The sequence below is a fragment of the Myotis nattereri genome (assembly GCF_964212035.1).
Source record: "Myotis nattereri genome assembly, chromosome: 10".
NCBI lineage: Eukaryota > Metazoa > Chordata > Mammalia > Chiroptera > Vespertilionidae > Myotis > Myotis nattereri.
Window position 1 is genome coordinate 76,777,590 of NC_138085.1, and position 24,339 is coordinate 76,801,928.

The window sequence follows — 24,339 nt, forward strand, 5'->3', positions numbered from 1 at the left end:
ACCTGTTGCTTCTGCTTCTGTAAACTGCTTTTTTGCAAACCAGGTTCCTCATTCCAAACCTTGGGATGTAATCAATACCTTTGTGATCTTTGCCTCTACAAGTCTGGTTTTGCGGCCATCTTACTACTATGAGATTTGGGGAATGGCCTCTCATAGTCCCGGACTGCAATAAATGTGACTCTTTAATTCGACTTCTTGAGGCGTCCTTCTGTGATTCACGGGGTACCGTTACAACAGGGGGAAACTGAGACCCCAAAAGGGAGAGCTGCCTGCGGTCCATCAGGTTTTCAGGAGCAGGGGCCAAACAGGGCGGGTGCTGTTTGGGGGTCCGGCTGTTACTGCTCAGATGGAGGACTGTGGCTTGAGGTGGGGATGCAGGAAGCTGCTGGGAGGGCGGGGAGAATACGGGGACTCAGGCCAGTTGTCCGGAACCGCATAACCCAGGACCCGGGAATGTTAATCCGTAAGGAGAAACATGGAGACTGCGTGAGAGGCCAAGAAGCCGCAGGAGCCCTTGGTTCCCAGCCGGGGCTGCAGAGGCTGCCTGGAGAGGTGGGTGGGGAAGATGCCATCTTTGGCCTCCAGGTTCAGGTCCGTAGGTCATTTGGCACCATTTCTCCTCCTCACAGATTGCAGGCAGGCCAGGCGGCTCTGCCCGCTTCTCTCAGGGCCCTTTGCACGCCACCCGCAGGCCTTCCACAGCCTTCTGCACTGAGGTGCCCGACTGGGGATGGAAACACTAGGCCCAGCTCAGGGAACCACGAAGGACCAGGAGTCCACGGGTGGGTGCCTCTTCAGCAGGCCCGCGGTCACCTGGACACCAAGCTGTTTGTTTTTCCTTTTAGCTCCGAGGATCAAGAGAGAGGGCACTGTCTTCCATAGAAGGACTCTGAAAACTCCTCCTCCCTCCCCCCACCCCTCCTGAGCTTCCAGCGTGTTAAGTGCAGGCAGAACGCAAGCCCCTGGGCACCTGCGCGGGGGAGGGCGGGCGTGGGGAGCCCACCTGCGGTCGGACAAGCGCGGGGGGACCCATCGGTCTAAGCCCCATCACTTGGGGGCCAGCACCGCGGCCCGAAGTGTTCCCTCCGGGACCTGGGAGCCCGACACACCTGGAGGCCGCTCGTGTCCGCCCAGAGGGCGCTGCAGGCTGGCGCGCACAGCCGCGGACCAACGGTCTCCCTCCCGCCCCCTCCCGGACGGCGCTCAGTGCCCTGGGCCGGGGCGGCAGGGGGTGAGCCTGGGTCCCCACCGCCCGAGAGCAGCCGAGCGGAGACGCCAGACCCACCGCCCGCCAGGCCCACGGCTCGGGGGACCCGCCAGGCTCTACCCCGGCGGAGCGGGAGGGGCGGGGCGCGGCTCGGGGGTGGGGCGGTCCGAGGGGCCGGGCTGGGTGGCTCAGGGGGCGGGGTCCGGGGGTGGGGACTGGCCCGGAGACCTGGCGAGCTGGGGGTGGGGGTCTGGTTTTTTGCAGCGGCTGAGGGCCTGTGGGTTTATTATAAGGCGGAGCTCGGCGGGAGAGGGGCGGGCGGGAGCCGAGCGGAGTCGGGAGGAATCCAGCAGAGAGCGGAGCGCAGCCGGCGGACCGCACGCCTCGCCCCGGACAGCCGCACGCGGGGCAGCGCCCGAGGGAGCCGAGCGCCGCGCACTCGGTCCGGCCCGAGCCCCGCGCAGCCCGCGCCGCCCCGACCCGCGCCCCCGCCGCGCCCGCCCCGGTCCGGGCAGCATGAGGCGCGCGGCGCTCTGGCTCTCGCTCTGCGCGCTGGCGCTGCGCCTGCAGCCGGTCCTCCCGGTGAGTGCGGCCGCGGCGGCGGGAGGCGGCGGGAAGCCGGGCTGGCAGACCCGCCGATGCCGGCGGCGGCACGTGGAGGGGGAGGGGAACCTGGGACTTGGCTTCTTCCCGCGCTCGCCCGGCGACGGTGCGCCCCGAAACCCGGGCGCCCGCCCCAGTCACCTCCGCCGTCGGTGGGCGCCGGGTGGGCTCCGCCGCTCCGGGTGCGGGGCTGGGGCGCCCCGCGGAACGCAGCCTGCGCCGGCCCCGCGCCCCCCGCGCTCAGTGATGTAAAACACGCGCCGGAGCCCGCCAGCCTGCGGCGGCACCGGGTCCCCGGCTCCCCACCCATCACCCCGGGCGCCGCGGTGGCCGGGCCCCCACCGGTGACCCGGGAGGATGCAGTAGCCGCGGCCACACGCCCCTCCCGCAGGCCCCAATTCAAACCGGACCCGCGAGACCGGGCGCTGGCCCCTTCGGCGGAGGCAAGTTGGGGCGCAGCGGAGCCCCGCGGGAGCAGGCGGGCGCGTTAGCCCAGGAGCGGGGGCCGGGCCGCGGGCCGCTTTCCGTTGGCCGTCGGCGGGGAGCCGGTCCGAGCTGGCGGCTCGGTTCCGGGAAGTTGGCCCCGAAGCGCTGGAGAGCCGCGGGGACCAACTTCTGGGCCGAAGTTGTGCTGCCGCGAGGGGCGCGCGCCCGCGCTGGGGACGGGGTGGCGCACGGCTTCCAGCGGGCGGCCGGGAGCGGCCCTTCCCCTCCCCCGGCCCGGCTTTGTGCTGGAGCCGCGCGCGGGGAAGGCGGGTCCCTCGGCCCGCCCCGCGGAGCTGGGGGAAGAGGGACGAATGCGGAGCCCGAGGCTGGGGAGGCCTTTGGGTAGGACGCCAGCATCCACCATGGACGGGGGTGGGTCCCCTCTCGAGGGGAACCTGGCCGACAAAGCGTCTCCCGAGGGTCCCCAGAAAGTGATCTCCCGCCCTGGCCGCCGGCCGCCAACCCGCCTTCCCCAATGGGGGCGCTTTGTTCTCGGCCCCTGAAGCCCTTTCCCGGGAACCGCCCCGCAGCGCCGGCCCTGACGTGGGCTGGGACCCGGGCTGCCGCCAGGTGTCAGCGCCGGCCGCCTTTGCCCAGGCCACCCCCCCGCCCGCACCGGGTGCCAGAGGTCCCCTCCGCCGCCGGGTCGGCCATCCCCCCGGGATGGAGAGGGCGGGGAGGTGCGGAGCGATGGGCGCTTCCCCTTCCGGAAGTGGCCGCCTCTCGCCACCACCTCTGGATGGCTGGACTTCCCGGCTCTGGCACAGGGAGGCACGTGGGCCGGGAAGGAGCATCGGCGGGGGTGGGTCCTCCACTCGTAACGTGGGGTCTGGACTAGTCTCAGCCACGCTGCCCTCTGTAAGGCCCTACCTACCCCGAGCATAACAGCCCCGGTTATTGAGCGCTTGGGCATTTTACAGGGCCCGGTCCAGGCGAGGTGTTTTGCTAGCGGGTTGGTGAAGTGCCCCCCTGCTTCCCAGGCGACTGTTGTGCATGCGAGCATTTGGAACTCCAGGCGAAGGTCCCTGATGCCTCTTGGGTTACTGACGGGCTGGGGTGTGCGGGTGCGTGCGTGTGTGCGCGCGCGCGTGTGTGTTTGTGTGCGTGTGTGTGGTGGTGGTGGTGGGGGGTACCCTATTGGGGAGCCATGGCGACAGATAGGCTTTCTGAGCAGGGTCTTCAGTGCGATCCTGGCTTTCAGGTTTAAGAATTTGACGCCTGTCTTCTCCTTTGCTGGCCTCTGTGGGACTCAGCTTTCGTCCTGAGTCACAGTGGCTGTTCTGGAGAAGAGAGTGGAGGTGCTTGGCTTACTTCCCTTGCCCCCCTGGCCTTACCTGGCTGCTCCTCTCTCCCCAGGCCCCGGGTGGGGCCCCAGCAGGGATGCTGAGGTGGGGTTCTCCACCTCTTCTCAGCCAGAATGGGGGTGGGGGCGGTGGCGGTTTCTCTGGCTGCCTTGGCCGAGGCTGGGGTGTCTGTGCGCTCCGATCCCAGAGTGACCGTTAACAGGGAAGCGGATGGGATTTGAGATTCTCGGGGACCACGGTGCTCAGAGTCCTTGTGTGTGGGGAAGGGGCAGGGGCTGCGGTGTGGGGCATTTTTTTCTTGCCTAGAAACTTTGACACTTTGTGGAGACACAGGGCCCAGGGACTAGTTGAATCTCAAAGGGGAAAGGAGGGAGAGGTGGGGAGGCTTCTTAGAGCTGAGATGGTGGGAGGGCTTCCTGGTGGTGGTGGTTGAACTGAGACCCGAGACTGAAAGCCCTAAGCTTTGGGGTAAGGCTCTGGCTTGAGCTTAGGTCTTTCTCACTTTCTTTTTTAACTAAAGTTTAGTTTGTTTTCTCTTTCCCAGCGCTGCCCTCTTCTTCCTCTCCAGGTTTGGGTAAAAGGGGGTATATATAGGTGCCATGAAATGCCTTCGTAGAGCTCACCTCTACTTGTTTCCTGAAAGAAATGAGGCAGTGGGGTTTGCCTAAAATGGGAGAAGATGTTCATAGGTCACACAGATCTGTGTCTAAGGGTTCACTTTGGTCCCAGTGGGAAGCAGGTCACAGCTCCCCTGGGGCCTGGGGAGGTAGGGTGTGATGCCTGGGCACCTGCTTTGAATGGGCAAGGGGAGGCTGCTCAGCCACTCCCAAGAGAAGGGAACAGGTTTGTCTAAAAAGCTTTCTGTGGTCTTTTGTTTCTGCCGTGCAAGAAAAATGGCTTGTTCTGGAATAGTTATTTGCTGGGTTGCTCTCTTTCCCTCTTCTCTTTCTTGAAAGGCATAAAATTCCTTTTTGCCTTAATTATGGGGGCTAGTAGAGACACTTCCCCACGGCCTGGCTGAGTGGGTGGGGTGGGGGAGGTGCTAGCTGCCTCTGCCAGGCGCGCAGCCTTCCAGAGGTGATGTCACTCCTGGCTTCGGCTCCGCAGCGAGGGTGGAGCCGGTGTAAGTCTCTACCTGTGGCTCTGGTGGGTTCCAATAAAACCTCATTAACCCAGATCGGCGGGGAGGGGGAGGGGAGGGAGAAGGGCCTGGAAAGAATTAGTGAGAAGCTTGAATTTTGGAATCTTTTATAGAGAAGTCTTTTCTTTTGCAGCAGAATTTGGGGTTCTGAAATCCCTTGGGACTGAAGTATACAGGGCTTTCTCAGGGAGCTAAGAATCCATGGTACCTTTAAAAGTATTCTCATGCCGAAACCGGTTTGGCTCAGTGGATAGAGCGTCGGCCTGCGGACTGAGGGGTCCCGGGTTCGATTCCGGTCGGGGCATGTACATGGGTTGCGGGCACCTCCCCAGTGGGAGATGTGCAGGAGGCAGCTGATCGATGTTTCTCTCTCATCGATGTTTCTAACTCTCCATCTCTCTCCCTTCCTCTCTGTAAAAAATCAATAAAATATATTTTAAAAAAAAAGTATTCTCACTTTGAGCAGGGCTTTCTGAACTATTTATTTCCCTTCCGTTACTAACAGAAGAACACTAACCGTAATTGGCCCTCTGGATGCTAGGGTCCTCACTGTGGTCACTGTACCAGGTGATCTTACGTCTCCTGGGCTCATGGAGCTCCAAAGAGTACTTGGCCCCTGTGCCCGGGGCCCCCAGGTTGCTACATTTTGTCCCCCAACTCTTCCATCTCTGTCTGGGAGCAGCCAAAAGGACATGGGTGTGTTTAAGTGTAGTTAGCCACTCTCCCGTTCAGTTCTAATTGGCACTTTTCTCCATTCTGAGAAACGAGTCCGATGTGTTAGAGTTAATCCTAAGACCAGAGTTTTCAGCTTGGAGTAAGGGTCTCGCCTCTGAGTAATGTTCATGATCTGTGACATGTGGACCCTGTGCCTTCAGGGACCTCCACTGGGACCTCTGCCTTGTCCCTTCTAGTGCCTAGAATGACAGAGAGGCTGTCAAGGGAGTTTTTCTTTATATATATATATATATATATATAGATAGATAGATAGATATAGATAGATATAGATAGATATAGATATAGATAGATATAGATATATATAGATATATCATTGATTTCAGAGAGGAAGGGATTGGGGAGAGAGATAGAAACATCAATGAGAGAGAATCATTGATCGGCTGCTTCCTGCACACCCTACTAGGGATTAAGCCCACAACCTGGCACATGCCCTTGACTAGAATCGAACCTGGGACCCTTCAGTCTTCAGGCCAATGCTCAATCCACTGAACCGAACCAGCCAGGGCTCAAGGGAGTTTCTTAGGGGCTCCCTTGGTGAACAGATATGAGTGACCTCTGGGTGGGAGCACCTGATGACCCCATGCTCCTCTCCTGGCTTGAGTTGTAAGTGACTTGCCAATGACAAGTAGCCGGGACCCAGGGAGGCTAACTGGCCACAGATCCTGATTGGCCCAGGCCTCGTTCTTCGCGTGGGTCCGTCTCCCTCCGCTCAGCGTGTGGATTTGGACTGTAGGGCACCGTCTTTGCACACCTTACTGTTTGGCAGGCCACACACAGCTTTGGGCTGAGCAGAGCCCCAGGACGGAGTCTCAACTCTGCCCCTAATTTACCACGTAATCTTGGGTGAGTCACTTCACTCCCAAATCTTGATGTCCCGTGAAAAGCGGGTAACATACCTGTTCTCCCTGCCCTCATTCTGTCATTTGCGAGCTCGTTTCATAATGAATTCGTGAAAGCGTTTGGTAATGAAAGTGCCCGAGGAAAGTTAGCCGTGGATATCGGGCTCAGGGCTTTCCCGACCTGATTTCATATTTACCCCAAACCTGTATACCCTGTGTCATTGCCTCCATTTTGTGGGTGAGCCTGTAGAGCCGAGCCCCTCCAAGGGGCAGAACCAGGATCTCGTGTGTGTGTGTGTGTGTGTGTGTGTGTGTGTGTGTACACGTGTATGTGCATGGCATGAATAAATTGATGGACCCCCATGAAGGCCAGCACACGGAGCCCACTGAGTCCTGCACAGCCCTCGTGGGTGTTTGCGGTTCCATCCTGAAGAGCCGTATGGATGCGTGTTTTGAATGGAGGTGTTGTTGCAGTGGCCTGAACAGTGCTTTAGGCCAGTGGTGGGCAAACTGCGGCTCGGCAAACCGTGGCTCTTTGGCCCCTTCGTTATGGCTCTTCCACAAAACACCGGCTCTTCCACAAAATACCGACTTCTGCGCATGGGCCACGAAGTTTTAGTCGCACTGTATGTGCGCACCCGCACGTGGTATTTTGTGGAAGAGCCACACTGAAGGGGCCAGAGAGCCGCAGGTGGCTCACGAGCCGCGGTTTGCCGACCACGGCTTTAGGCAATCCTAGGGTTTAGGTAATATACTGGGTTTGGGTTGGGTTCCTTTGATGGTCACTTAGGGACAAGGCAAGAGCTCCTCCCAGGAAATTTAGGCCAGGAAACGGTGGGACCCAGGAGAGTGGGGTGGGGAGTGTGCACCCGAGGCCCAGTGGGTTGGGGGGCATATAGTTCCCTTGTTCGGATGGTACCTTCAGTCTTGCCCCAGCCAGCAGCCAGCCTGCACTGTCTTTCCTCTTGGGCATGGGGGTAGGGATGGGGTGGGGGTACATTTGCCGAATAAGCCTGAGAGCCATGCACCATGGCACAGCTGGGTTACCAGAATCCAGGGCTCCTGGCTCCTGCGCTGGCTTCCACCTCCTGCCCCGCTGCAATCCAGGTCCCGCTGCTGGAGCAGCCACACACACGAGGACTTGGCCATTAAATGACGTCTAGCTCCAGAACTCTGGTCCTTTTACAGAACAAACTATTTTCTGATTTCCTCCTCCTATTCAACAACCAATTTTGGAGTCTCGGGTTGAAAGTCCCCCTCTCCCCCCAGGGCCTGCCTACGTGTGTCTAGAGAAGGCATGGGATTAGGGAGTCTGGAAAGAGGGCTTTTGGCGCCGGCTCCTGCACCTGGAACAGGCTCAGCGCCCTGTCATTTCCCTCCAGCTGATCCAGCAGGGGCTGGGCTTCGGGCGGGTGGAGTGCGCGCCCTGGAACCTCTCAGAGTGGCCTTGCGCGCCCTGAGTGCCCAGGGAAGGGAGGGCAGGCGGGTAGCTGTCCCTCGATGCAGGAGGCTCGTTTGGGGCGCAGGCTGTAGAGCTTGAGGTCACAGAGGCAAGCCCCGGTGCTCGGGGTCACTTAAGCAACGGTACCTTCCAGCTCTGGGTGGACAAGGGAAGCCTCCCCTTCGGCCCAGGAAGGGCTAGCTGTGTCTGCGATGTGACCGCCGCCTCCTGTCCTCAGAAGGCTCCGTTGGGTGGGGAGTTGGCCCTAAAAGGTCTGCTGCATTCCCAGGCCCGAGCAGGGGCACCTGATCAGCTCCTCTGGGCTTGGTGCTGTGGGGTCCAGAGCCAGGGTGGTGTGGGGGGCCTAGGCTTCCTCCGGAAAGTGTCCTGCTGCCTGTCAGGCTGTGCCTGTTTGGGGACCGCACGTGTGTGGACACGGGCTCTCAGAGGAGAAGAGTGCAGTAGGCAGGCGCGGGCTTGGGACCATCGGGTCCGGAGAGGGAGGCTGGTGGCAGGACCTTCTCCTGGACTCAGCTGTCTGCCCAGTCACTCTTCTTGTTGACCCGGGAACTCCTAGGCTTTCAGATGCCCCCCTCCTGCCCCAGGAACCCGGTGAGCATCTCTCCTCCTGGCGTTTATGGCTCTGTGGGCTGCCTAATTATATGTAGAGGCTGCTCTTCCACTGGCCTTCGGCCCTGGGAAAAACGCTTCCCAGTGACTCACCTGGGGGTTGCAGCCCCACAAGGCCCTCGTGTGTGTGTGTGTGTGTGTGTGTGTGTGTGTGTGTGTGTACGAAGGGGTAGGATGGTGGGTCCAGCTGGCAGCATGGGTTGCAGCTATGGCTGGGCTTTGCGTGGTCAGTCCTGACTCCGTTTCCCCCCAGGCTCTCCTGATGGTAGGCTGCAGTCCAGAGCTTTTTGGGAACCTGGTTGTCACCTACCTGCCTGCAACTTCCTTCTCAGAAACCGGGAAGCTGTCTTCCTCTCTCCTGTCCTTTCTGGCCCTCTCCCCTTTATAGCTGCAGCTCTGACACTCCTCCATCCCTGGCTTTCGTTCAGAGTCTGCGGCATTATTCCCACCGAAAAGGGCAGCCGGGGCTCTGGGCCGTCCTAGTCCCAGGTTGGCCCTGACTGTGGGCCTCAGTTCCCCCACCTGCTCAAGTGGTCTCCCTTCCCTTCGTCAGCTCTGACAGCCCGGTGGCTGCAGAGCGACCTTGTTCTGGGAAGGAGGAGGTGGCCCTGGGGGACTGGGGTGGGCTCAGCAGCCTCCACCAGTATTCTGCGTGGGGAGCACCAGCTGCCTGAGGGGCGTCTGTGGGGTGGGGTGAGGGCAGGCTGCGTGGAGGAGGTGAACTTGGAGCTCAGTGTGGGAACCTCGGGTGGACGAGGCCCTGGGCGAGGTCAGGCTGGGGGTGGGGGTCAGGGAATATTACCCGCACACACCCAGGCACCCTGGCCGCCTGCCCCAGGGCCACTCATTAGCAGGAACGGAAGCCATGGTGGGCAGGTTGGGGCAGTGGGGAAGGCAGATCTGTTTATCGCTCCGCTCATCAGCTGAGTCATGGTGCCAGGCCCACGGGCCTTTTTCAGAGACTCACCCAGCCAGCCTTGACCGTGAGCCCATTGTGTGCTGGCCATGGGGTGGGGGCACTACTTGGGGGCCTGGCTTCCAGCCCCGGCCCCCTTTACTGCTGAGTGATTGTGCATGGGCCTCAGTGAGCCCATCTGTGAAATGGGGAGGGGGCTCAGAGGCGGAGGTGAGGTCATGCATTTGGGTGTTCACAGGTCTCGCGGCGATGTGACAGGACTGGAGGGTATCTGGGCAGGGCCTGCCTCTGCTCCTGCTGCCCGCAGAGTTCTGTCTCAAGCATGGGGGTCGTGAGCCCTACCTGGCCTGACCAGATCTAAAAGCCCTGGGCAGATGTGGAGGGGTCCTTGCCTGGTCCAGGGGTGCATGTAAGAGAGGGTGGCTATTACGGGGACCAGACAGGAGCGGCGTTCTGTGCAGATAGGCCAGCCCTGCTCTCGGACAGCTTGGGCGCCACTGAGCTCTAGAGAGGCGGAGAACCGTCCCCCCACAGTGATGTTGAATTCACTACCTTTCCTACTGAGGAGACAGGGTTCTGGGACCTGGCCAGGGTGGATGGGACATGGGGACATGGGAACCACGGGAGGGACTTCTGGAGGGCCAAGGTGAGCTGGTCCACCCCAAAATCTAGCCTGTGCTGGGCACCAGGAGGCCTGGGAGGCTTGAGGACCTGGACTTCTGTTTCCACGCCCTGGCACCTCATGGCCGCGGAAGCCCGGGGCCTCACCTGACCCGCCGTGGGACGTGGCTGTACCAGTGCCATGGTGAGCGCACGGGGTAGCACTGGCTCTTCCCTCCTGTAGCTTCTCGGCATCCCTGCTGCCCAGGAAACTATTTGGGGCCTTGGTGTCCTGTCTCCAGGGAGTGTCCTGGACGGATGTGTGGTCAGGTTTGGGCTTGCAGGGCCCCAGGCTGCGGGGGTTTGAGGAGCCTCTGACGTCACTTCAGAGAGAGCCATTGGGGTGCGGTGCTGCCGTCCTGGTGACCGCATCGCCTCAGGATGGGGCTTGGGGAGGGTCTGGGCGGCAAGACCTGCTGGGCTGTGTGGGCCAGGCTAGGAGACTGGGCCCCTGGGCTGAGCGAGATCCTCGGCACTGCCCCACCTCCCCTTCCCATCCCCCACAGGCACGCTGGGGGGCTGGGGCTGGGGGATGGGTCTAGGTGCAGTTTTCCTGGGAAAGGCCTGGTTGTGATAAAGTCCTGGGAAGGCTTAAGCCAGGAAGCCGCCCGAGGTCTTGCAGCACTGGCTGAGGCATCCTGACCTCTGGGAATTGTCTGAGGAGCAGAGAGCCCCCTCATGCCCTTTCCCCTCTGCCCCTGTGGAACGGACCTCTGCTAGACCCCCATCTAGGGTCTGCCTTCCTCTGGGGAAGGGACTGGGGTCCTGAAGCCTTGGGGCTGGGCAGGCAGGATGGGACCAGAACTGGCTGGCTAGTCTGCTCCACCTGGGGCTGGAGCAGAGCGAGGTGCTGGGCGGGGGGTGGTGGTGCAGGGGGAGGGATGGGGAGAGCACAGGACGTGGAGTCTGGCCCCCCCAGCTCATCACCAGGCGCCATCACTTCCTCCCTGTGCCCTGAGGCATGTTCCTGCGTCTGCGTCGAAGCCTCAGTTTCCTCATCTGTAAGCTGGGCGTTTCATGTCCTGTGTGACTCAGAGGGGCTTTGGAAAATATTCAGTGAAATAAACATACGTGGCGTGATTTGTAGTCCCTTCCTGGGCTCAGATGGGCAAGTCTGGGGGAGAGCGTTGGGGCTAACGCTGCTTGGAGAGTCCCTGGGGAGAGCCCCCCACCCAGTGCCCGTTAATGGGGGAGGGACGCAGCGTAACCTGACCTGCGCCTGCAGTCACCCCGTGTGAATGGCCGCCTGGTCTTACCCCAGTGTGCTGACGTCACAGGGCCTGCAAACCTGGCTTTTGCCCCTTCTCAGAAATCGGAGCCTCCCCTCTGCCTGACCTCTGCCAGGGGCTGGCTCCTGACCCCGGGGCGGGGCGGGGGGGGGGGTGCGGGGGGGGGTGGCTGGCAGGCGGTGGGAGGAGGCCAGCTGAACCCAGACAGCAGGGCCCCCGGCTGTGCGGGCAGTGGCTGGTGTCTAGACCTGCAGACTGAGGGTTTCCCCACCCTTAGGACCCCCCCTTCCTTCTGCACTTTTCTAGAAAATTCTGCCTTCCTTCACTCAGGCCAGAAAATACCAGCTCTGCTCAGCCATGGGACCCCCTCAAGGACGCTCTGCCCTTCCTGTGTGTCTGGCTGGGCTCCCAGCAGCCTCCGTGTGCTGACCGCTCCGAACTGCGCTTTATTCCAGAGGCCGGGCCCAGGCTGGCCCGTTACTGTTCCGTGTGCGGGAGAGAAGCCAAGGGCGTCTGTGGCTCCGCGCTGGGGCACAGGGAATTCACTCAGTCCTCCTCCTGGGTATGGAGCTGGCTGGCGCGCATTCTGACACAGGTTGGAAAATGTGCTCTTGGCTCCTCCAGCTTCCCTTTAGCAATCCTTCCCCATCCTCCACACTCCTGCTCACCCCTGCACCCCAGATCCAGAATAGCCCCCCCCTCACACACACAGAGCTGGTTTCCACTCTCCTGTGGGTGACTGCCACCCCTGAGCCTTCCCAGCGGCACTTTTTTTTCAGAGGGGACGCCGATGGGGAGATCTGGGCGACAGAGCGCGCCTCCCTCCTCCGCGTGCACAGCTGGAGCGCTGCTGGCTGCAGGTGTGTCAGAAGCTGCACGTTTCTGCCTCCAGTGAAACCGAAGAACACTTTATTTAGCCAGCGCAGGGGGAGGATGTCTCTACAGGCCCGTGTGCCAGAGGTGACAGGCCCCCCAGGCCTGGGGGAGTCTGGAGATTAATCAGCTCGAGAGCAGTTTCAGGGGCCCTCACGGGGGGGGCGGCGGGGGGGGGTAGTGGGGGGCGCACCATCTAGAGGATCCTGCACTGAGCTTCCGGCCTTGGCTGTCTCGCTAGGACAGCCAGCGCTGGGGAGGGACCAGGCTCTGGAGGCCTGGCGCTCCCTCTGTCCCTGTGGGGCACCAGTTACCATCGCCGGGGTCACCTTGATTTGGGGCACCTCCAGCAATCTGCCTGGGCCATAGCCCCCTTTGGGAAGCTGAGACCCATGACTCTGAGTCACTGTGATCAAGAGCCCCCCATCCCCCACCTTACCACCCTGAGTGACCTTGTTTGTGGTGTGCCATCCTCAGGTGCCCCTCGAGGGCGGGCCTTGATTCTCTAGCCACCACTCGGCTAAGCACCTGGTGCAGTGGGCATCCCGGCAGGGTCTTCCCCGGGGCCCCCGGTGAGTTGGGAACAGGGCCCAGGCGACAGCCAGGTTTTCCCGGAACGTGGGCTGGTCACTTTCCCTGCCACTCCTTGTCTGGCTCCCAGGGCAGCGCCGGGCCGGGCCGGGCCGGGCCGGGCGGCCTTGCTCAACACTGAGCGGAATCTTTCCAAGCGGCCCAGGCTCTGGCAGGCGGGGAAAGCAGAGGAACTGGTCTTCCAGCTCCGCCCTGCACCCAGCCCTCGGCCGGGCCTGTTCCCAGACAAGTCCCTTCATGAGGGCTGGAGGCGGCACCCTTCCTCTGGAAGGGGGACCCGGGTGTCGGCGGCAGCTCTGACCTGGTTTGGGCATCAGGGCTGGCACCGGTTGCCAGGATCCCCTCTCAACACATCCCTGGCGTCTCGGGGTGCCCCAAGCCAGCTACACGGGGCAGGCAGGGGAAAGGGCTCTACCACCTTGACCTTGGGTTTCCCATCTGTAAACCCTGGCATTCGGTGCCATGGGAAACGTTACCGCAGGGGGGTCTCTACAGCGAAGGATGAGTGCTGCTCTGCACCCCTGCCCTGCCCTGGAATTCCCCAGAGCATCGAGGTCTGTCCAGGTGGCCATGCGGGCACCGTGGAGGTGGGGTTGTGTGTGTGTGGGGGGAGGGTCGGGTGCCCAGGAGGTCTCCTGTGAGACACTCCTCCCATGGAAGTGCTCGGGGGGTGGGGGGCCCTAAGGAAGCACATTCTCAGGGTGAAGTGGGGGCTGCCTGCTCCCCAGGCCCCTCCCACCCGGCCAGTCCCATCACCCCCTCAGCAGGCCCCAGCTTGACTTGGTTCTGGTGGAGAGACACCGGGCTGATAAATAACTGCCTGTCAGGCCGGAAATGCTGGTGCTGCCCTGAGGCACGGGGGTCCTCCCTCCTGGGAGTGTGGGCAGGGGCAAATTTGAGGGTCTGGAGGCCACCGCCAGACGTCTGTGCCTCCCCCGTGGGCCTCAGCAGCTCCCAAGTCAGGAAAGCAGCCTTGGGAGAGGAAGTGATTGACGCACTCCCACCGGGACGTCCTGGGCCCTGGGCCTATTCGCCCCCCGCATGCCTGTCTGTGACCAACTGGCCACCGCAGCTCTCTGGCCACAAAGACAGGAATCGGGGCCTCTGCTCCCAGACGCCAGCCTGTCAGAGCCCTAGGGCAGTTTAGGGTTTTCCAACCAAGGCCCAAAGCGAGGGAGGGGGCAGAGAGCTGGACCTCAGCCGGGGCAGCCGCCTGGTGAGGGCCCTTTCCCCGCTGGCAGCCCTGGCTCTGGTCCTGTCCCAGAGGCCCTTGCTCCCCTTGCCAGCCCTGTTCGCTGCCTGGACACCTGAGGGGGGAGAGGGGAGAAGAGCGGTGAGGAGGAGGAGGAGGAAGAGCAGGATGGAGACCCAGCCTCGCATCAGGACCGAGGCTTCTTAGTTTCCTGCTTCTTGAGCTGCTGGGGGTAGGGGTCCGTGCCCCCCAGCTCCACGGTGAGGGCAGCCGTGGCCAGCAGACCCCTGCGCCCTCTTCCACGGGTGCTGCCGGGGCTGCCTATGTTCGTGACTCTGGCTGAGCGGGTCTGATCCTCGCCAGCCTGCCTGGGGGTTTCGAGGCCTGGCCCTGGCGCCCCCTGTAGGGTGGCTCTCTGTGCCCCAGCCTCCGCAGCCCCCTTTTCCGGAAGCCGCCTGGAGTGGGTGCCTGGCGCTGGGCCCTGGGAGGTCATCAGGACCCGGCCATCTCTCACCCGCCTTTCTCCCCAAAGCCCCGGGGCGATGCTCCCAGGGCCTGTTACATATCAAAGCCTGACCTCACACAGCGCCTGAGGCTGGAAAGCAACAGGATCATATGGACTCGGGGGTGCTTTTTAAAGGGTCTGTGGTTTACCCATCACGGAGTCAAGCAGCAGGTGACACGTTCGTGACTCAGGGTTCGGGTTGCAAACCACAGGGCTAGGGACCTACTTGGTGGCTGCAGTTGATAGGGTGGTGTGGGGCTCGGGGAGCGGTCACCCCAGAGTTAGAAGCGCCTTACTTGAACCTCTGAGATGCCCACTTGGTGCCCTGCCTTGTGACCCCGCCAAGGAGCTGTCATGCCCAAGGTGCTCTGGCAGGGAGCCCAGCCCCAGGTCCCCTTGGCTGGCCCGGGAAGGGCTCCCCTTGGACGGAGGTCCCCCGGGAGGGTGGCCCTCTTTGTGGCTGGTGTGGGTGAGAGCTGCCAGGACTTGGCTTGCAGCTGCTTCTCGAAGCTTCTTTGCCAGTCTTCTAGCCACAGACTCTCGACTGGCTCTTGGGAGCGGCCGGCAGCTGAGTGATGAGGACTCGGCCCCTGGCAGCCCTGACCCTGTGTGTGTCCATGCCTTCCCTCTCCACCTCTGGCATTTTGGCTGGCACCTTTGTCCCCCCTGCCTCTGGGGCAGGGGCAGGGATTCTTGCTCAATGACGCTCTCTGGAGCCAATGGCCGTGTTGAAAAGCTCAGGCAAGTTACTCTTAAAACAGATGGGCCAGCCAGGCAGGTGCTCCCTGGGGGTGGGGAGGGTCAGAGGTGGCAGGTGCGGAGAGCAGGTGCTCGGAGACTGCAACGTCAACACGGCCTGCTTTCAGACCCTTTCCTGTCTCCAAGTCTCTGCCCCACGACCCCCAGCCCCCCCGCAGCCAACCCTGGCCTCGCCCTCCCAGGCGGGTGGGCCTCCAAGGGTCTGTGCGGAGGATGGGGAAGGAGCAAACCGGTCCAGGCTTTGAGCAAACTGAGTATGTGGCGGTTCCAACCTTGACTGACCACAAGGGTTTTGATTTTTGTATGAAAAGCTGGATTTCCTGGGATTTAGAGATGTGCAAGGGCCCCATGAAAGGGACGGGCTGGCTTGCCTTTCTTCCCGTCCCAGCCTGTCCCTGAGCAGCCCCAAGTCCTGCCAAGGGGTCTCTTGGGAGGACCAGCGTCAGAAGCAGGGCCCCCCATGAGGCCACACGTGCTTAGCACAGAGGACTGCGGAGTGAAACCAAAGTCTCACCACAAGCTCCAGTCAGCTGGCAGCTGGCGATCCAAGTTCAAGCTCAGCAGTTTCTGCTGATTTCCTCCCCGGGGAGCTGAGGCCATCCCAGGAGGCGGCGTCAGGTGCAGGGGACTGAGGAGGCCACGTAGCCCTTCCCGCTTGGAGACCCTGCCCTTGCAGGGAGAGGCTGCCCTGGGGCCTGGGAGCTGGTTTCAGTGGAGAAAGTGTTTGCTTAAGAGCTTGTTGTGTAAACAAGATCCCCGAGGGATTAGCTGAGCCGAGCTGAGGAGACAAATTGTTTTCAGGGATGGGGCAGATCCGAAGTCTTATCTAGTCGTGAGCGGCCCTCTTGGGAAATTGCTAACCTGTTGCGGCTTCTCTGTGTAGGTGAGAGGCTCGCCTCCCTGGCATTTGCCTGGGTCTCGGGTGGTGCCTTCAAGGTTGGCAGGGTAGGGTGCCAGTGTGTTGAGTTCTCTGCAGGCCTAGGTCCGACATCTGTGAACCAGGGCCTGGCCCCACGGCTTCTGCCTGGACAGAGCCCTGTCCCTGTCCCACATCCAGCTTCCTCTCCGAGGGAGGGAGTCGGTGCCTGGGGACTGGCTCATCCCAGGGCCTTCTCAGGACAGCCTGAGGCTGGGCAGAGGCCTTGGGCAAGGGTGAAACAGGGTCTCGGGGGGTGGGTCCCCTGAATTCTTGCCCCCACCCCCAGCTGCCCAGTTGGGAGCAGTCTGCCCTGGGCCTGGATGGGAGTTTGTTGGGGTGGTGGGTCCTCACTCTGGACCTGCCTTGGGGGGACGGGTTCTGGGGACGCGGGACCGGTTTTTGAAGCCTCAATGGGGACAGTAGAGACGGGAGATGTGGTTGGGGGTGCAGGGGGTGGTCAGGGACGCTGTTCATTGTAGATGGGCCATGACAGCTCAGATCCTTCTGGGGCCAAAGCCCTTTTCTTGGGAGCGGGGGTGGGGGTGGGGGGGGGCAGTTTGGGTCTTGCACTTTCAAAGGAAGCTCAGTGGTATTTCTAGCCCCGCGGTTTCTACACATGTCTGAAGCTTCCCCTGATGGGAAGCCCCCACCTGGTCCAGCTCCGCCCCCGGCAGCCTCAGGAGGCCGCACCGCTTGCCTGTGCCTCCCTGATCGGCTCCACTCAGGAGTGAGGCCGTGTGGCCGTGGCCAGCACCTGGCAAGCAGGCCGGTTCCCTGGAGCCCAGCCTCCGGTGGTGGCTGCCTTCTGACAAGTCTGCACAGAGCCTCCTGTGAACCGGCGCCCTCTTGCCCCCTCTTCTCCTGAAACGCTACCCACCTCCATCTCACCTCTTCCCAGACAGCCCCATGGCCCCCCTCCCCGAGCTGGGTTCCGGCAGCCCCATTGTAGGGCCACAGTGGGTTCTTAAACTGGACCGGAGGGCCGGAACAAAAGCATGGATGGAGTGTTTGTGTGAACTAATATAAATTCAAAGTAAACATCATTACATAAGAGGGTATGGTCTTTTTTTTTTTTTAGTTTTATTCATTTCAAATGGGCTGGATCCGTGGGCCGTAGTTTGCCCACGGCTGGCATAGCCTCATTAGATTTTTGCAATAATCCTGGAATGGAGATTTGACTATCGCCCCATTTTACAGATGGGGAGACTGAGGCTGTAAGAGGGTTAGTCATGTCCCCAGGGCCACCCCGCCAGCAGTGGCAAAGGCCAAGGGTTCTCTAAACCTGACCTGTGCTGGTTTGCTTCTCTGCCTCTTTTTGGTTCTGGCTCTGATGCTGGGTCATTTCAAAACAAACTGGTGACAGGGTTGTTTGGGTCAAAGTCTTGTTGCTGAACAGGACACATAGCTACCTTACCTGCCAACTGGCTGCTGGCCTCCCTTCCACACCTGCTCTCCTGGAGCCCGTGTTTCTGCACATGCCCACTCGGCTGTGTGTGGAGCGTCCCACCTCCCTCCGGCCTGCTCCCTGGTCCTGCTGTGGGGCTCCTGCCTCAGGACCAGACACCTACAGCCTCGGCCAAGCGGGCAGCATGCCTGGGACGGCTGTTCGCACCAGGGCCCATTGCAGGTGCCTCCTTAGTGCAGGGCCCCTCTAGATCAGCCTCACCTGTTCCCAAGAGGGCCTGACCTAGTCCTTCCTGCGGCTGGGACATCAGGTCAGCTGTGGAAAGGGGCATCATGGCCACACCCGCCTCAGCACAGACAGCTCAGCCCGTGCCCTCTCTGCCCCCCGCACCTCCACGCAGGGCCCTCGGTGCCCGTATCCTGGTCCCCAGCGCGCCTGGGACTGCCTTTCTGGAGCCAGGGCATTGTGTCCTTGTTCCTGGGGGCCCCTGAAAGCCCCAGTCTTCGACCCCGAAGCTCCCTGGCCCTTGACCCCAAGAGCCGATTCCCAGTGTGGGCTGGGCTGGTGGGATCCCATGGGAGCCACAGCCCGTGTTCCAGAAACAGCGTCTTCTGTCTGCTCTCTGAGGCTTGGGCTCTTCCACCCAATGGAGCTTCATGGACCGAGGGCCTGGTCCCCTCTCGTGTGCTTCTGCACCCCAACATTAGGAGGTGTGGGGGGGGCCACAGCCTGCCCAGCGCTGAGTCCTGAGACACCCACCAGGGCTCCTCCCTGTGCTGTGTGTGAGTAGGACGGGGCTCCGGAACCCCAGCACCCTGGCAAGCCTCCACTCAGACTCGTTTCTGATCCCTTTTCCAGCAAATTGTGGCTGCAAATGTGCCCCCCGAAGATCAGGATGGCTCTGGCGACGACTCTGACAACTTCTCCGGCTCGGGTGCAGGTGAGCTAGCAGGAGGGCCTCACTCCAAGACGGCTGTGGGCTGTGGGCTGTGGGCTAGGACAGTGGCCCGGCAGCCCCCTGGCTGGGCCCAATTGGAGATGCCGGGGAAGAAGGATGGGGTTCGAGTTGCCAGGAGAAAACATGTATTGGCGAGCAGGAGGGACTGTGGTGGGTTCCAGAGGTCCCGGAGGCCACCCGCTGCAGACAGACGTGGGCTCCTACTCTCCTCTCTACTCACTGGGCAAACTTTGGAAGCTTGTTTGACTTCTCCAAGCCCCTATTTCCTTATCTGTAAAGGGGGATAATACCTTGACTTCATAAGGTCATTGGGAACTAGCTGTAAGGCAGTGCAGAGCCTGGTGGGGCGTGTATCTTTCTAAATGTTCCCCTGCCTCCCCCCTCTCCCTCTCCCTGGGGAAATGAAGTCCCTGAGCTAGAGGGGGTCAGGGAGGCCTCCCGGAGGAGGTGCTTTTAGCTGGACCTCAGAAGAGAGCTGAGGCCCATCCCTGGGGGAGGTGGCCTGGGCAGGGGCCTGGGGCCGGGAGTTGGACATAGGCCTCTGCGCTGTGGGAGCCGGACCTTTGCAGAGAGAACGGAGGGGGCCAGAGAGGTGCCTGCACGGGGACCCAGGGCCCTGAGGACACCCCCAGCCAGGGAGCGGCTGCGGCCAGTGCAGGGAAGGTTTCTTCCAGGCGGTCTTTGTGCCTCTTGGCCCCGAGACCAGGCCGTCCGAGGCACAGGCAGCAGACAGAGGCAGGTCTTTTCATTTCCCAGAGTCAGGTTCCGCTTCAGCTAGCTCGACCCCAGGGGCAGAGCTCCTCTCGGGAGGAAGAGCTGGGTGTGCTAGCCTGGGCACCCGACCCACCCAGGGGTCCTCGCAGCCTGAACTTGGCTCGTTGAGATGTTCTGTGGCCTGCCCCACCCCAACCTGCTCTGCTTGGGCCCTGCAGGCGCTCTGCAAGATTTCACCGTGTCCCAGACCACCTCCTTCACCTGGAAGGACCTGGGGCTCCTGACAGTCATGCCCACGGCTCCAGAGCCCACCGGCGCCGACACCATGGCTGCCTCCACCTCCATCCTGCCCGCCGGAGCGGGAGACCAGGAGCGAGACACAGTGCTCCTGGCCCACCTGGAACCTGGCTTTCCCGACCGGGAAAAGACCACCCACCCGCCCAGCGAGACCACACCACACCCAACCACCCACCGGGCATCGACAACCAGAGCCACCACTGCCCAGGCACCTGTCACCTTGCATCCCCTCAGGGACATGCAGCCTGACCACCATAAGACCTCAACCCCCGAAGGCCGTGGCCCACTCGACCCTCACACGGCCGACCCTCACACGGCCGTCACGGAGGAGAGAGACCCTTGGGTCACCGAGAGGACTGCTGAGGCTGGGACCGTCACCCAGTTCCCGAAAGGCGAGGGCTCTGGGGAGGAGGTGAGTGCCGGCCCCTGCGGGCCTCTGTGCTTCCTGGGACGAGGGGTGCCCAGTGGGCTTGGCGGCCCCTATTGACTGGTTGAGCACAGGGCTTGGGGCGGGGACAGTGGCTGGTTGACTGGCATACCCAGCAGCCTGTGCCCTGAGCACATCCCGTTTCCCACCATGAAGACAAGGTCGTGGGGTCCCACCTTCCCTGAGCGGGACAGACTAAAGCAATGAGGCCAGAGTGGAGGAGCCCTCCGAGACCACCGGGGCGCCCCAGGCTTGCAAGGCCCCTGCTGGGCTGTGCCGTCCTACCAGGGCGTGTGCCGGTCCTGTAGGGCGTGGTGATTCACACTAGAGCGAGCCCATTTATTTTCCTATTGAAACTCGAGCTTCATATCCGTGCACACATCTCCGCCACAGTCCAGCGCCGTGTGGCGGGAGGCACCTGGCGTGGAGGTCCCAGAGGTCCGGGGGTGGGGATGGGCGTGGCTGAGTTGGCGGTGGCTGTGACCGGGGAGGCCTGATCTGCTTCTGGCTTTGGACATGGACCTGGATGCTGCCACCCAGCCTGATCCTGTCGCTGCCCTCCCGCAGGACTTCACCTTCGACGTGTCTACGGAGAGCACAACTTGGTCTCCTGAGGAACGAGAGGAGCTGAAGGAACCCCCAGTGGGTCGCGGGGCCACCGGGGCCTCACAGGGCCTCCTGGACAGGAAGGAAGTGCTGGGAGGTGAGTTTTCTCTCGGGTGGGTGGGACGGAGGGCAGACTGCTGCTTTTAGGGTGCGGGGTGTCTTTAGCCTTGGTGTCGGGGCTGCCCGGAGCGGGTGGGGCGGCTGCTCATTCAGCCCAGGAGCAGCTGCGCTGAGCTGGCCTCTGTCCGCCTCCCCAGGGGTCATCGCCGGAGGCCTGGTGGGGCTCATCTGCGCCGTGTGCCTGGTGGGCTTCATGCTGTACCGGATGAAGAAGAAGGACGAAGGCAGCTACTCCTTGGAGGAGCCGAAGCAGGCCAACGGCGGGGCCTACCAGAAACCCAGCAAGCAGGAGGAGTTCTATGCCTGACAGGAGCCGTCTCCCCTCCCCCTGCCGCTTGTAGGCCCCCGATTGCCTCTTCCGTGAAGAACAACTGCAGGCCGGCCTTCCCGGGCACCGGGCCATCTCCCCACGCTCCCAGCCCCTCCGGCCCCCTCCCCACGGAGTCCTGCGCAGTCTGGGGGCTCTCCTCTGCTCCTCTGACTTCCGCCTGGAGCCTGGGGCGCGAGGGCTTCCGCATCTGACCTTTCCACCCCAGCCAGCACCTGGCATCTCACCGCCTGACTCAGTTTCTCCAACCTGGAGCAGCCCTGGTGAGGGGCCACCCCACTGCTGTGGACCTGGATGGCCCGCTGGGGCTGAGGGCTGGCGCTCCTGTAGCACTTACTGGGAGAGACCCACCGTCTTGGGGGCGTTGTCGGCTGAGTGGTGGGGAGAGGAGTTCGGGGCTCCCTGCGAGCTCGCTTGGTTTTGTGGGGAGGGCTGACTTAGATACCAACTTGTTTTTGCACATGTTTCCTCTAGTTTCTTTGTTCATAGCCCAGTAGACGTTATTACTTTTGAGGTAAGTTAAGCTGATTTGGTTACTCCCCCATCTTGCTTCCCTAATCTACCGTCAGGATGCAGCATCAGGGTTAAGAAGACTTTTTTTTTTTTTGTAAAACTAGAACCAAATCTGGAAGCCGGCATAGAGGCCGAGTGTATGTGTGGTCTCGAGTTTGTCACTCACGTGTGCAACAGGGTAGGGATGTCTGGCCGGCCCCATCGGGGGGCTGGCCGGCCTCGGCTGCCGCGGGCAGTCACTTCTTTTGAGCAGCCGGCCCGTGCCCAGGAGCTCAGCCGCGGTGGGGAGCCCACGGGAGAATTGCGTCCGGGAACCTCCGGCTGGGACCAGGGAGGACTGCCGGGTCCGAGGTGGCGGTGGGCCCGGGAATCTCCCGTGACCCCGCTCCTTAGACACCATCCCTGGGAACGCTTTCCCCTGGGAGGTGACCAGAGGCGGCCAGGGCACACCTGGCACCGAGCCCCTCCCGAGGGCCAGGCTCACCTTCAATGAGCTCCTGCGGCCCTGGCCCGGCTGGCATCCGGAATGTTCCAAAGAGGGATAGTCTTTTGCTTTTGGCAAAACACGACTTAATCCAATGGGTTTTTCCCTGTACAGTAGCTTCTCCCGGTGTGATAAACTGTAATATAAGTAGTCACGTGAGCGCTGCTGCCTGTGTCTCCTCTCTGCTGGCCAGCGGATGCGACCACCCTTTTCTCTGACCACGACGATGCTGGGAAACTTAGGGCTCCGTGCCTTCATCCCCTCCCCGGCCCCCTGGCCGCCCGGGGTGGAATTCCGGGGCCAGAGTCGCTCTGGTTTTGTTTGTTTGTTTGTTTGTTTGCTAATACCCTTCTGGAGGTCGGTCGGTTCAGCCAAGGTCATAGAAGTTCTGACGTACATTTACGCGTAGCCAAGCTCAAAGCACCGTCTCCTCAGCGGTTAACGAAGCTGCAGCGCCCCCAGCACAGCTTGACCCGAGGTCATGGCCACACGGAGGCCCCTCCGGAGCCAAGGCCGGCCTCACAGACACCTTGGACGGCCCCCCTCACACCTCTGCAGGAGCAGAGGCCCCCCGCCGGGCTTCTGGGAACTCCTGTACTTGCTTATTTAACCTGACAGCCTTCCAGCTGCTCTGTCGGCCGCTCCGAGGGGGGGACACATGTGACTCAGGCGCACCGCCCAAGGAGGGGCACCTGTGCCCTGTGCTCAGTGCTGGGACTTCCTGCCCTGGAACGTGTGACTGGACATGGCTCGGGGGTGGGGAAGGGGTCTGCGACCGAGCTCATCTCTGCTGGTCCCTGGGACAGTGCCCAGCCTGTGGCGGGGCCCCTTCGTGTAACTCGAATAAACGGTACTTGTCATTCTGGGCTGCCGTGTGGTCGCGTGTCTTCTTGGGCTGGCGATGTCCTTTCCGGTCACCTTCTGGGAGGCATAGCCTGGCTCTGGGCTGTGCACTGGGCTTGGTGAAGAAGCATCGGTCCCTCCTGCTCCCACTGCGTCAGCCCTCACCATCTTCCCTCCTGAGGCTCGCTGCCTTACTCTCCTTCTAGACCAGGGGTGGGCAAACTTTTTGACTCGAGGGCCACAATGGGTTCTTAAACTGGACCGGAGGGCCGGAACAAAAGCATGGATGGAGTGTTTGTGTGAACTAATATAAATTCAAAGTAAACATCATTACATAAAAGGGTACGGTCTTATTTTTTTTTTTTAGTTTTATTCATTTCAAACGGGCCGTAGTTTGCCCACGGCTGTTCTAGATCATTCCCTCCCACAGGACACAAGGCTCCCTATGACTCAGGTGTGCTAGCCCCTATGTTTGCTCATTGTCCGGGGGCCCCTGAGAGCTCACCAGCAGACGGTCTGAAGCGCCGAAGGTCTGCAAATACTGCCTGCACACAATCGGCGGCCGTTCTGCCTGACATGGCAGTGGGAATTCGGGGGGTTGGAAAAGCTCAGCACTGCAGGAGCCCCCGTGTTCTCAGGGCACCTGGCGGCCCAGCCTGACCCAGAGTCTCCTGTAGGCTGTGGGCGCCCACCCAGCCCTCAGCTGTCCCCTCATGGCAGATCTCCCTGCAGCCTGGCCCTGGGTGTAGGCCTGCCCCTTACACCAGACCCCGGGTGTGTCCTAGGGACACGGGGAAGGGCCGTTCCTGTGGGCGCGGCAGGGATGGCCGGCGCTGGGCCGCTTTGCAGCGTGGGGGATGCTACCCTCCTGACATGGCTCCTAAGGTCTGGAGGCCGGGACAATCCTCAGGTCTTTCACACACTGACTGTCCCAAGTGCCTGCTTTCTGCCCGTCCCTGGGCTGACATCGAGGGCACCGTTGTGGGAGAGGCCACCTGGACTTAATGTTTTTACTGAACGTCCTGTGGGCCAGACACCGCTAGACGGCACCCGCTTATTCCATTCCCCACCGAAAACTAACCCGGCGGAGACGGCGCTGCGGTTATTGGTCCTCGCTCTACAGACCACAGCTGGCACAGAGGGCAAGGATCTTGCCCCGAGGTCTCATGCTGGTGAGGGTGGGGCTGGGATTTGGACAGGGGCCTGGGTCCTGAGGCCACATGGGTCGTGCACACACAGAAGGTGGCACTAGAGTGGGGAGGGGGGAGGTTTTCAAGACCTCCATCAGCAGGTTTTCAAGACCCAGCCTTCTGGGCCACCTGCTCCTGTCACATCCCAATGGGTTAAACTGCCCAGTGCCACCCCCTCTGTCTGCTGAATGCTCGGGCTCCCTGCTGCTCCTGGGTCACACCTCTGTCCCTTCCCCAGGGCACTGCCCCGACGGTGCCATCACAGGCTTTATTTACTGAATGTTGGAGGCTAACAGTAAGGAAGCTCACGTGTGAAGGGGTTTAAACACCATCTTCAAGTCCCTGGGGCACCCTGGCCTCAGGAATTTCTCTCTGCCCATCTCTCAGGCCTTAGCTTGCTGCCCCCCTTTCCACCACCGTGACC

The 24,339-nt window shown here is 61.7% G+C and overlaps 1 protein-coding gene across 1 annotated transcript; it reads left to right on the forward strand.

The window, feature by feature from the left end:
* Positions 1-1,723: 1,723 nt before the first annotated feature.
* Positions 1,724-22,749, forward strand: SDC1 (syndecan 1; the record flags this gene model as incomplete). The annotated part of the gene is made up of 6 exons (XM_081100802.1): positions 1,724-1,962; positions 2,055-2,253; positions 18,294-18,375; positions 19,326-19,816; positions 20,399-20,534; positions 20,695-22,749. 6 exons carry the CDS (start codon positions 1,724-1,726, stop codon positions 20,862-20,864), a joined length of 1,317 nt encoding a protein of 438 aa, XP_080956928.1. The 3' UTR covers positions 20,865-22,749.
* Positions 22,750-24,339: the final 1,590 nt, after the last annotated feature.